The sequence below is a fragment of the Gymnodraco acuticeps genome, unplaced genomic scaffold (assembly GCF_902827175.1).
Source record: "Gymnodraco acuticeps unplaced genomic scaffold, fGymAcu1.1, whole genome shotgun sequence".
NCBI classification, from domain to species: Eukaryota; Metazoa; Chordata; class Actinopteri; order Perciformes; family Bathydraconidae; genus Gymnodraco; species Gymnodraco acuticeps.
This window is the reverse complement of record NW_022990238.1, coordinates 7,177,793-7,190,940: the sequence shown is the minus strand read 5'-3', so window position 1 is coordinate 7,190,940 and position 13,148 is coordinate 7,177,793. Positions and strand designations below refer to the sequence as shown.

Genomic DNA, 13,148 nt, shown 5'->3' with positions numbered 1-13,148 from the left:
GTGTGTGTGTGTGTGTGTGTGTGTGTGTGTGTGTGTGTGTGTGTGTGTGTGTGTGTGTGTGTGTGTGTGTACTTTATAAAAATATGTATTTATTATTTAAGGCATAATCTTTAAACCAAATGTAACTTCACAAAATGAAGCAGTATCACGTTTGGAGGAATACAATTTATTAGAGCAAATTCAATAATAAACTTTTTGAAAAAGCTACCACATGAACACTTGTCCTACCAACATCTTGAGTTGATATATTATATGTATGTACATTTGTGCCTTGTAATGGCATGCTACAAGGACATGACCCTTTGATTATTGAATACAACAAATAGAGAAAAAGACTCAAAGTTGTTTCACACTCATCCATTCCAAAACACAAAGAAAATGCAGCTTTCAAAGCAGAATCTTCTATAAATAAAGAAGAAAAGATAAAGTAGGGAGAGTAAAAAGGCTGAACGACATGGCTCTGCTAGTTTCTGATTGTTGCTGTCCATGGCCAAACTAAAGCACACTGTATCATGACAGATACCACTGCAGTGACAATAAGAATCCCTCTCAGGTTATTTTACAGTTTATAAAATCATTTTGAGGGAGGATACTTGACATACACCCATTTGAAAAATGTACAGGGGTGAACAAAATATATTGATTTTTGAATCAGCAATTTGTGAGTCCACCACAAGGCTACGATATATTCCTACGTATTGGAGAGGCCATTTTCTGCCTCCAGTAGTTTTATCAACAGATGTGACTCACAATATTTAAACCCTTCAAGATAATCTCAAAGTGGGTTGAAATCACACCAAGAAATATATAAAATCTTAATTTCATAGGCAACTACTCAAGAGTTCAGATATTCTGAACTCTATCTTGTGAACAAAAATAAATAAGAGCTTAAACCCGTTAAATAGAAGAGCAGTGCGACAATATGTCATCCAGATTATTGTGGGTAGGTGTGTGTGTGATACTCCAAACATGTTCAAAAAGTTCACTCGTGACCTCGGCCTTTTCTTCAAAGTAATAGTACGAGGACTACAAATTCTTAAATATTAAACAAGAAGGAGTGTCTCTCCTTCGTCCAAGTGTCCTTGGCTGTTACACACGCAGGATCTCCAGGCAGTTGTTGTAGCAGATGGCGATCCAGTCCGGCTGCGTGCACGCCCACTGCACGTTGTTGATCTCCCCTTCAGCCGTGTAGGCCAGGATGGGATCATCGATGGCGCGGGGCATCTGCTGAATGTCCCAGATCAGAGCCTGATGGTCGTCAGCTGAAGAAATGAAGAAGTGTAGAGGGGGCGTTGACAAAAAGATTTCAGAATGAGGGAGCAGGGAAGTGCAGCAGATTACTAGAGTTAAGATTAGATTGAATTGTAAAAACACAAGGGGAGATGAATGATGAGAGTTAATAACGTTACTCTGCTATAACCCACAATCTATAGGGGCACTTACCTGCCGTGCAGATGTGACATGATGAGTGAGGGGCCCAGGCGATGCCATTGACACAAGCTCGATGGTTGTTCAGCCGAGCCACGGGAGTGCACGGCACACGCACATCCAGGATGACCACCTACCACACGGAAAGAATAACGCTTGAGATTAGAAGAAACACCAAACCCCAAATTGCAAAGATGGTTAATATCCAGGTATTTTAATAGCATTATAATATAAATATCAAACATGGGGTTAAAAGTTTATTTAAGAATGAATCAAATTAATTCATAATACAGAAATGGTAACGAAAGAATCTGTAGCAAACTTGCCTCCATGCCGTCCATGGCCATAGTGGCCAAGTAGTTGGGGTCCTGCTTGTTCCAGCAGAGGCGGAGCAGTGGGTGGTGCTGGGGGTCTTCGTAGATGATGGTGCTGTGCTCCAGGTGCCGGAGGTCAAACATGCGGACGGATCCGTCGGCTCCCACAGAGGCAAACATATCTCTGCCCCCTCCTGCACGACTGAACGCAATGTCATACACCTGCAGAGACGCATGAAAACAGTAATCTAAATATTCTGTTAAGCAGTACACATAAGCAAAAATAATGTTAATGTTATCTGGTCATGATTATACAACACGATGAATCATTGACTTGCAACAACATGCATTTTTAAACATGTTGTAGTGCACTGACACAACCTACTGAAAACTCCTGAACATAGGTTCAACATTAAATTAAACTATATTAAAATGATTGCAGTCAGCAATGGGCAAACACACTTTGCTGTGAAAGAAACGCGGGTTGCTCATGTTTTCAAAACAAGAGTATCATTATTATATATTTTTCTTGTACATCTTGTTTTCCTACTGGTTGGAAGCCAAAATCGTAATTAAAATTGTAGGCACACACAGACCTCTTTGTCATGAGCGATGAGCTGCGTCTTCACATGTCCAGAGACCAGGTTTACTCGTCCCAATACCTGACCAGTCTCCAGTCCCCAGATAGTGCAGGTGGTGTCAATGCTGGACGTACCTGCAGGATCAACCAACATGTTAAAAAAAAAAATACAAATGACAGAGCAACACAGTCTAATTGCAGCCTCCTAACTATTTATTATAAAGTGGATTTCTCACCTAGCAGATTAGGATCAACTTCATTCCAGTCAAAGGATGTGAGGGGAGCACAGAAGTCAGAGTTCTTGTTGTTATTCAGCAAACATTCGAGACGTGTTTCAGTGTCGCTGACCTGTGTGATTAATGCAAAGAAATGTCATAGTGAGTGAGCAAACTTTTCTTAACAAGTACTATACTAAAATCTTCTGGCCGGTGTTTCTGTTCTTATTGGAGTTGAACATTATTGATAATTCCCAGACACTTTTGTATCTCCTGTAAGGTAGTTCTGGACTATTGTCGTTTGCTTAGAAAGACAGGAAGGTAAAGGGTAATATCATTGTATTGTAAAGGCAAAACTAACAATGTGTTAGTCTTTCTATCAACATACTGTAGTTACAAAGCCATTGATATATTGGTCACAACAACTTTCCACGGGATGCTTCTTTTTTTTTAAAGAAAAAATACATACATACACACAAAAGTTTCTTTTTGACCAATATTAAAAATATTATTTATTATTTATTAATAACACTTAAATTGAGTTGCAGTGAAGGTGGTCACCAGTTCCATAGTTTGCTATTTAAAAAAACACTGACTGTATAAGGTTTGGTCATGACCAAATATATATATTTATATATACAGTCTATGGTCATGACTCAAACAAACCAGTCTAATCCAATCAGATCAAACCTCCTACCCTCCAAATGCGCAGGTAGTCCCCACTTGTGGCCAGCAGATCTGGGTACACCCCCTTGGTGTCTGGGATCCACATGATCTTGGTGGTGGGGTAAGGATGGTCAAAAGTGTTCCTGCAGACAAACTCTGAGCTCTCCTCTTCCAGACCCACCAGCTGAACCTGGACACGAACAAACAATAGTCTCTGTTATTATTTCAAGACGAGCTGCTGAACCACTGTTTACATGGCGACGAGGGTTAGAAATAGCACCAGCTATATATGGTGTTACTGTAGGATGCTGCTTTTAAAGATAAGAAAGACATGGCTGTACAATGTTGATACTTGGACGGTTGCTGGCTGCTTTTATGTTATAGTTATTATAAGCATACGAGTGTTGCGCAGAAAATCAGCATTAGCATTAGCTTGTTTACGTTAAACTAATGAATGGCCAGGACCACACTGACAGCGCACCTTGTTGTTGTACTCCTCCACAAAACTCCCGAGTGCTAGCCGAAAGCGTTTGTCTGGCCGGATGCTCCAGCTCATCGCATAAACAGTCCATGGCGCGTCGTATTTGTAGATTTCTTTCCTTTTTCCGTGAAGCGACATCCTCTCCAACTGCAGCTGTTGTCCCAGCAGCTAACACGCTAGAATTAGCTAACTACAGAATAAGTAGTCGTGCAGTCAACTACCAGCAGTTACTGTGATCGACAATGAGAAATATCAGCAGTGTGGCGGTAATGAGCTTTTAATAACATTAGTCTTGTTTAGGAGCGAGATCCCTCACCACTTTACTTAACAAAGAGTGCCATTGCTCGTTATGACTTAGTGCGCTGTCAAGTCCACCGAAGCACATGCGACTTCCGGTATTTATCTTAAACAATAAAAGCTCAGAAAGCCTTCACAGTCGAATTAGCTTCTTTTAGTATTTATCGACTTTCTTTTGAATAATAACATGAACCTTCTCTGTAATATTTAATTATAACTTTAACTTAATTCATGCATCATTTTAGACTATATCTTCTCTGGTTAGCTGCCTGTGTTGGTGGTAATAATGTCTGTGATAAAACACATTCCATGACTGGTAAATACAAAATGAAAACGATTTCATCCTTATAACGTTGTTACGGAAGAAGATTAGGGCCACATGTGAATTTTTCTTTAGAGATCTGACCAAAAGTTATATTTTTACTTCTGAGATTAAAGTCAGAATTTTTCCATTTTCAATTCACGTGTGTCCCTAATCCTCTTCCTGATGTTGTGGATAAATGTCACTCATTGCTCTTGTGTTTTCAAATTAAAGATGAGTGAAACCAACAGGTACACCACAAGTGACACATCAAAATCACTCCAAAACCATTTAGGCCTACTAGGTAAACTTCGGGCAAAAAAACTACATCGGTACATCCACACCATTGGATTATAATTATTGATGTATAAATAATTAAAAGATGCAACTTGTGAAGGTGGAACTAATTATTAGCGAGCCTGTATATACTGCAGGGTAGTTTAATATATGATAATATATCATAAAGTATTATATTTTGTATGAAAAAGTCTGAACTGTAAATCCTAAACATTTAGTGGAGAAAAGTACAATATTGACTGAGAAGTAGTTGATTAAGAATAAAGTTACAGAAAATAAAATATTCAAATTAAGAACAATACTTAAATAACACTTTTGTTGTTACTTTCCACCACTGCTTTACTTATGGCCAAACACGTTTTACAAAAAAACATGTTCTCTCCGAACTGTGTATGTGAGTTTTATTTTGTATGTTTAAATCGGAAGTATGACACGATGCTATTACGTCTAGTTTGACAACAAGTTGTAGTTACTTAATGTGGCCACTAGAGGGCAGACATGCTCATGTCGATTAACAGTAGAACACAACCTCTACCGTCAGCTGTTCAAGAAAGTTAGAAGTGACTTTCTACTTTCTTTACTATGTTACCTCCATATAGTTATAGCAATTATGAAAATGTCTGTTATTCCAAAGTATGATATAAGTAAGTATTTAATACAATGACATTCACTATTATCTTTTGAATGAAATAAAAATGTGATCTGTACTTAGTTCCATGGGTGTACTAGGTGCTGGCACTAAGTGCTGGGCAAAGTAGTTGGTGTGAAAGCGGCTAAAGACTTTATTACTAGAAATGGTTATTTATTGAGAATATTTATTTATGATTTGTTAAATCCTGTCTATTTTATCTTATGGACTATTATCTCTGTACATTGCCTATTCTTTCAATTATTTATACTGTGATAATTTGTATGACCCCTAGAATAATTGTAAATATGAAATATTATTTGTAATGTATTGTTATTTAATATGATATCCTTTGATTTTCAATATTATATGTATGTGTCTTGTCTATGTACAAATTACATCAAAACAGTTTCCTTGTATGTGAAAACCTTTACAATATAAATAATATTTATTACTTTTATTCTGCTTAATCTATCAACAATGTATACACATGTTTGTATTGTCAGTGTACATACATGTGTTGATGGCCCATGGGTTGTCCGTTCAGTCTAGACGGATACACATAATAATGATCGTAATGATTACCTAACAGTTCTTAAATTCATGTTGTCAATTTAAATAAATAAGTAAAGTTGCACATACAAAGAAAGTCAAGACAACAACCGCATACAAACTTCCGGTAGAAACATTTCAGAATAAAACAGTTGGATTATTAGCAGCGTACATCTTGCTGCGATGCTTTTACTCTGAAAGTCCGGTCTTGTGTCGAGTACTCTCCCATTGCTTTAGGCGTAACATCACTACAAGGACAGTTCAGGCTACTTGAGCTCAATCAGCGATACGGTTATTGTCACAGTAATTCTCCAGGTAAGCTCTTTGTTCGGTCCGTCAATGTTTGTTTAAATAAAACACCGAGTTGTGTTAAAAAGAAAAAGATTGATGATTTTCGTTTAGTATCAGGTTGGCTGCTAGCAACAAGGTGCCATGCTAGTTAGCCACCGTTAGCATGATAATGCCAGATTTGCTAACAGCTAATGAAAAAGTGTGTGAGAGCTGGGGGATGGGTCGGGTATTATTACGGTTGTTTAAGTGTAATCCTACGGGTGTCATTAGATACGTACACGGTTTAAGTTGTGTCTTGAAATCCACATCATATAGTAGTATCCATTTAGCCTGTTAGCAAGCGTGTCGCTTTCATTTTGGCTAAAGTTAGTTGGGCTAGCGACAGCTCACTGGGTTAAAACTCACCAGATTGCACCCCCATCCAGTAGCTGCTTAACTTTGACCTAGCTTTGCCTTTACTTTGCCCCAGATATGTCGCCGTGTGTCGTTAAAATGTCTTACCTGTATGTGTAGCTTTACCCATTTATTAGCAATGGCAAAGCGTCAGATAACACTACTATGAATTACTCCTGTTAACTGGGACAGTTATACTGCATATGTTTGTACTGAACACATTAACCAGTATTCTTATTTCTTGCACTTTTACCATCATTATTGTTTAGCATCAGCCAAAACCTGGTTAAAATAGACAAGTGACAGCTAACTCAATGACCCAAAGTGTTACCTATTGAGTTAATGGTGGAATCATCTAAACACTAACTAAGCAATTTGCAATTGACCAAAAACAACTATTAAACTGACGTATGGTGAACCTATATACATTTATTTGTTCTCCATGTTTATATACTTTTGTATTCCAAACTTGGACTGTAACGTAAGCCAATAATAAATACAGTTTTTTTTGTCTGATTCTAACAGCTTATTTGGAGATAAAAAACGCATCTCCAATACTGACAACAGAGTTCCTTCTCTTCATTGTTGTTTTGTAGTTAGTCTCGGCCCATGGGGATTAGTTTTGCCTCTTTGGGATTTGTCACAGGAATACCCATTGTGTGAGCAGGGACTCCCTTATACTAGTTATACCTGGGCCCTTGTCACAGTTATAACCGTTATTGCCAGAGGCATCAGTTTAGACTCCCCCATGTTAAATATTTACCTGGTTTAGAACTTTAGAGTAACATTGGTGGCTGGAAGTAATAACTTTCAGCAGGTTTTACTGAAATGCATCTTAGCTTTCTAGACACTAAACACTTAAGCTTAATTTTGACCCAAACATTTAGAATAAGCAATTTATTGTTAAAGTGCAATAGTGGCAAAACATGCTGTTTTACACATACTGAAATATGAAGATTTTCATCTTTGCTTATTTGATATCATTTTAAATGTAATATTTTGGGTTTTGAACTGAATAAAAAGACATCACTTTGAGCTATGGCGGTTATTCAATTGGATGTTTTTACTACTTTCTGTCACGAATAAACCAAATTGGATTAATGGCAGATGAATAATAATATAATAATGAAAGTTATCATTAGTTGGTGAGTTTCAGCCGTAGTTGACCGATTTCGGGAACTGATTTGGCTTTTCACTCTTGCTTTTTGACGAGTCTGTAAGAATGTTCCTTCTTTGTCTAGCATTTGTGTGGACCTTGTTACACTTCTGCATTTGACTTTCTCTGCCAGTTTTTACACCACCCTTATTGACGGTTTCCCTACATGTTGCATCAGCTCTCTTTGACTCTGCCTTCCCCTCTGGTGCAGGTCCCACCATGCGAAGCGCGTGTGTCCTCATGATACCGGCGCTCCTGCTCCTCTTGGCCCTTCCACTCTCCAGAGGACGCTACAATGATGACTTTGACGATGGTGAGGACCTAGCAGACTTTGATGACAATGACTTCGCTGAGTTTGAGGACATGAACGAAGATCAAGCTGTGGAGGCAGAAACTGCCCCCCCGCCTCGCGCCTCACCGTCCTCACAGCCTGAAGAGGACGAAGATGAAGATGAAGCCACTGTGGAGCTGGAGGATGGCATGGATGGGTTTGACGACTCGGAGACACAGGTCAATTGCTTTTGTTAACCGCTTACTTTTTGAGCACATTATAACTTCTTCTTTTTTTATGCCATTATATGAAGTTACACAGAATCTGTAGCAAAGCTAACGCAACTGCATATTTCCCTAGGATCAAGACATGTACAGCAAGTATGACCAGGAGGAGTTTGAAGGGATTGGAGACATGGAGAAGCCAGGCCACTCCATGAAGGACCCCCTCATAATCCACACTGTAAGCCGGCTTTATTGTTAAATCTTCTCACTAGCGAGTTTCACACTCTTCTGTCTGCTACTGATTGCTGAGGCTCTGAATGTGAACAAGCTGCCTACAAAACATATGCTGTTGTCATTGTAATGTAAATAGAGGAAATTAACATAAACTCTTGTCATGGAAGAACAACTGAAATTGTAGCCCTTGGCAACTAATCGACGTTGTTCGAAATTACCATTATTTCAGTTACATTGATACTGATTTTAGATAGACCGAATAATTCGCCAATTTGAGTTTTTTACAAATATATTCATAATGTTGACTTTTGAATTGCTACCTTTTCCTTTTTCCTCCACCCATTTTTTCTGCACATTTTTAGACAAAAAACAGGCCTCTGTATAATTTAGCGTGATACTGTTTATCAAGGACAATCCGGTGGTAGCTGTGTTGAGTTGTTTCAGACTTGTTTCATCCACTCTGTCGTATAACTCCAGAGCTATGCACGGTCCAAAAGTAAAAATGTAATTGGAACTGAAAACAAAATCCTTTTTTGTTGGTACTAATATAATGTTTTATCTAACAAAAAGTATTCAGCTTCAATCCATATTTGTTAAAGTATGTTGATTTTCTGACAAATGTCCTTGTTTGTTTTTATTTGAATACTAATTCTTGCAAAAATAATCTAAGGCCTCCACATGGTTTCCTTGTTTTTTAAAAAGAACAACACATAATGACCAAGAGGAGGTTCAGAACTACTGAGATGGGTATCCCTTTGATCACATTACATGACAACCCGGAGTGAATTTGTGCAAAGTTTTTGCAGGGTGCCAATTGTGATAGACTTTGCCATTCATTCAAAGCTAGTTTTTTTAAAATTGTCTCTACTTCAAATTGAAGACATAGAAGATGTGTTTATTCCAATTCAGCTGTTTTTAACATGTATTTTACACATAGAATGATTCAATCTAAATAAGGATCAGATCTGTTCTTGTTGCATAGTTACGATCGTTTTTCTGAAAGTGAGCTATAATACTGATGACCCATTGCTGGCTGTTTCCCTGCAGGTTCCTGCACATCTGCAGAACAGCTGGGAGAGTTACTACATGGAGATCCTGATGGTCACCGGCCTGTTGGCCTACATCATGAACTACATCATTGGCAAGAACAAGAACAGCCGCCTGGCTCAGTCCTGGTTCAACTCTCACAAGGAGCTGCTGGAGAGCAACTTTGCTTTAGTGGGTGAGTACCTCCCACTGCAAGTGTTCTCATAATAAAGTACTGTATGACAGGGTGGGGGTCTGTTTGAAGCACAACCCGTCTCAATTGTCCATGATGTGTATGTTCAGGTGATGACGGCACCAGTAAAGATGCAGTCAGCACTGGAAAGCTGAATCAGGAAAATGAGCACATCTACAACCTGTGGTGCTCGGGACGTGTGTGCTGCGAGGGCATGCTGATCCAACTCAAGGTATGGGCAGCGTGTTCATGTGAAGGAGTGTGTGGTGGTCGCTGTATTGAGTTAACTTGCAGCCATGTAATCATCCTTGTGGTTTGTTTCAGTTTCTGAAGAGGCAGGACCTGCTCAACGTGCTGGCCAGGATGATGAGGCCTGCCGGGGATCAAGTGGTGTGTATACTAATCAAATATGTTTGTGAGGGGCAGGGTTTCCTTTTTTAATATATTTGTGCCTATCCATGTGTCCTGGAAGATTTTAAACTCCAATAATGGGAGAAATGTGGTCAAGTGTTACCTGTGTTTACTGGGCTTAAAGAGACATTCTGCGGCACATCTGCGAACAGCTCACATCCGTACGTCTTCATTTGAGCTAAAGTGGACAGAAAGACCTGTGACATCTAGATATATCACACATTGACATATCTTCCTGGTTATAAACGGTAATTACCGGCTACGGAAAACCTGGTGTGGCGTTTGTGAAGTGACTTTGCTTCTAAAAGTATTCTCGTTGTCATTGTCTCGCTAACAATGTCTGTTTGTTTGTAGCAAATAAAAGTGACTCTAAATGAAGAGGACATGGACACGTTTGTGTTTGCTGTTGGCACCAAGAAGTCGATGGCCAAGCTTCAGAAGGAGATGCAGGACTTGGTAAATATCCTCCAAAACGGTTTTAACTTTTATTAATAAAGTTAAACTACACAAATAATACATTTATCTGTAGTTCCTTCTCACCCTGTTACAGTGTTACCCATAGACATTAACACTTAAACAATGGACTTGATTATTTTGGTTGTTTTTCCATAGAGTGAGTTCTGCGGTGACAAGCCCAAGTCTGGAGCGAAGTATGGGCTCCCAGAATCCCTGACTATTCTCAGTGAGATGGGCGAGGTCACAGATGGCGTGATGGACAACAAGGTAATGTCTCTTTAGTGCTTATCTCGCGTCACACAGTATTATTACAAAGCACAGTTTGTCTCGGCGGACAGCATTTGTCTGACCACATGTGTTTGGGTCTGTTTTTGTCTTTTTAGATGGTGCATTATATCACCAATAATGCTGACAAGATCGAGTCCATCCATTTCTCGGACCAATTTTCTGGTCCAAAAGTTATGCAAGAGTAAGTATTCATGTCATCTTTTAATCTCTAACATGGGAGTTATCCAGGATTTTTGTTGTTGTTGATATTCTTTATTGGTTCTAAAAGTTTCTGTGTTGTTTCACAGGGAGGGTCAGCCCTTAAAGCTGCCTGACACTAAGAAGTCACTTATGTTTACATTTAATGGTAAGCATTCAGTTTATCCTATTTTTAGAAGACCCCATAATTAGACTTTGTAATGTAATATACACTGAATGTTTTGTTTCTTGTGTTTTGTAGTGCCTGGCATGGGCAACACCTCTCCCAAAGACATGGACGCTCTTCTCCCTCTGATGAACATGGTGATCTACAGCATCGACAAGGTCAAGAAGCTGCGTCTCAACAGAGAGGTGAGCAGGATTTCAGTGCTCTGGTTTGTCATAGTTCAGCCACGTGACCGCTCACTTGTTGACAGTATTTCCTGCTATTAAATTGAACTTTAAAGTCAAGCTACGAGTCCCCTTTTTAATCTTCTCTGTATATTTAGGGCAAAATAAAGGCAGACAGAAACCGTGCCCGTGTGGAGGAGAACTTCCTGAAGCAGACTCACGCTCAGCGGCAGGAGGCAGCGCAGACTCGCCGGGAGGAGAAGAAGAGAGCCGAGAAGGAGAGGATCATGGCCGAGGAGGACCCTGAGAGACAACGTCGACTGGAGGTTGGCAATGCCACACACAAGAACACAGATAAAGGAATTAACGATGGATAAAGTCATTCTCTATCCCTTACTGTTTCTAAATGCATCACTTGAAGCAGTTCAGCATATCCGCTGAGTCTGATGTAGTTGCATGATTCTTACTGTTTAAGTCAAAGTAGTTTTAAGTAAGAGCATCAACACGACTTTAAAGTTCCCCTATTACACTTTTTTAACAATATATATACAAAACATGTCTATGAAGTGTTTGGCTCTAAACTATTATTATAAGAAAAAAAATATATATTATTATTGTTGTATGTTTTGTTTAAAAAAAACAAACCGGATCATGCAGTGTAGCATGCCATAAACCCCTCTGTTTCAAAAGCACTGGTTCTGTGTCTGTAGCTTTAAATGCTAATGAGCTCCCATAATAGGTGACCTATAAATAAAAAGCTAGAGCAACAATCGAACATTAAGACCAACATTATTTTTATATTTAATACCATACAATGCTGTCATGCTATTTGTAACAAACAAAGTGACAATTTACATTGATTGCTGTAGGTATAAACAAATTCAAATGTTTCTGAAATTTGATTTATTATAAAAATGTAGAAGTAATGATCAGGAGTCACCTTTTTAAAAGTTAATACATTTTAATCTTTAAAACATTTACTGACAAAAGGGCATCCAAAATAAGTGAAGATTTCAAAATGTAATACTAATTATTTTATTTTTGCCTTTTTCAGGAAGCAGCCCAGCGACGTGACCAGAAGAAGATTGAGAAGAAGCAGATGAAGATGAAGCAAATCAAAGTGAAAGCCATGTGAAACCCCAGGGATACAAGCACACCTGAAACAGTGCTCCGCTTCTTTCGAGTCACCGCGGTCCGCAGCTCTGGCACCAAACAGACATCCTGTGCCTCCGGGTGTGTCAAGCTCTGCTGTCTCTGTCCCCACCTGCGCCATTTGGTGTGGCTAAACTCAAATGACTGAGAGTGAACTGTCCATGTCAAGTGAGAGGGACTTTTTCACCATCGCATCACCATGTTTCACCATTTTTTTTTTCGTCTAATTTTGTTGTCAAAATTAATCTGAGCTCTGTTTGCAAGCTGTGTCGCTCTGGGAGCTTTTTTTTAACTTCATCTGCTGGGAAGGAACTATTTTGGTGGTTAATTGAGCCACATTCTAAAAGGAAATTTAATAGCATTAATATAATCTTAGATGAGACTATCAATAAAAAATGTAATTTATATCTGCTATGAGCTTGGTTTCTTGCAGGCTGTTTCTGATGAATATCTAAGCAAACATAATAAAATGCACTGGAGTCTGTTGGAAACTGTTTGTTGGTTTTTACTGGGGGAAATTCATCTACTTGATTTAAAGGCTATTGATGAAGACAACTAGAAACTGATACACAGACACTTTGGTAGCACTTTAAAGAGTGGTCTATAACGGGGAGCAGAATGGGTGAGGCTTAATTCTAAAGTTAACTTTGAGATTGTGTCAGCAGTCTCTGAACTAGATTTGGTTTCATCTGCAATAGTCAGGTTAAAAAGGATACAATGACCATGTCAAGTCTGAATGAACTCTAAGATTAAAACTATGATCCTC

General features: G+C 38.8%; 2 protein-coding genes across 2 annotated transcripts; one reads left to right on the top strand and one right to left on the bottom strand.

Annotated features, from left to right (window-relative positions):
* Positions 1–145: 145 nt before the first annotated feature.
* On the bottom strand, positions 146–4,054 carry dcaf7 (ddb1 and cul4 associated factor 7). The gene is made up of 7 exons (XM_034219482.1): positions 3,685–4,054; positions 3,235–3,393; positions 2,559–2,670; positions 2,339–2,457; positions 1,755–1,964; positions 1,444–1,561; positions 146–1,262 (listed from the first exon to the last, which is right to left on the bottom strand). Exons 1-7 carry the CDS (start codon positions 3,820–3,822, stop codon positions 1,090–1,092), a joined length of 1,029 nt encoding a protein of 342 aa, XP_034075373.1. The 5' UTR covers positions 3,823–4,054; the 3' UTR covers positions 146–1,089.
* Positions 4,055–5,952: 1,898 nt separating this feature from the next.
* On the top strand, positions 5,953–12,873 carry ccdc47 (coiled-coil domain containing 47). Its single transcript, XM_034219416.1, has 13 exons — positions 5,953–6,074; positions 7,811–8,109; positions 8,231–8,332; positions 9,376–9,550; positions 9,658–9,779; positions 9,872–9,937; positions 10,313–10,414; positions 10,571–10,681; positions 10,798–10,883; positions 10,990–11,048; positions 11,142–11,251; positions 11,389–11,556; positions 12,285–12,873. The coding sequence occupies exons 2-13, from the start codon at positions 7,819–7,821 to the stop codon at positions 12,363–12,365; spliced, it is 1,473 nt and encodes a 490-aa protein (XP_034075307.1). The 5' UTR covers positions 5,953–6,074; positions 7,811–7,818; the 3' UTR covers positions 12,366–12,873.
* The last annotated feature ends 275 nt before the right edge of the window (positions 12,874–13,148 follow it).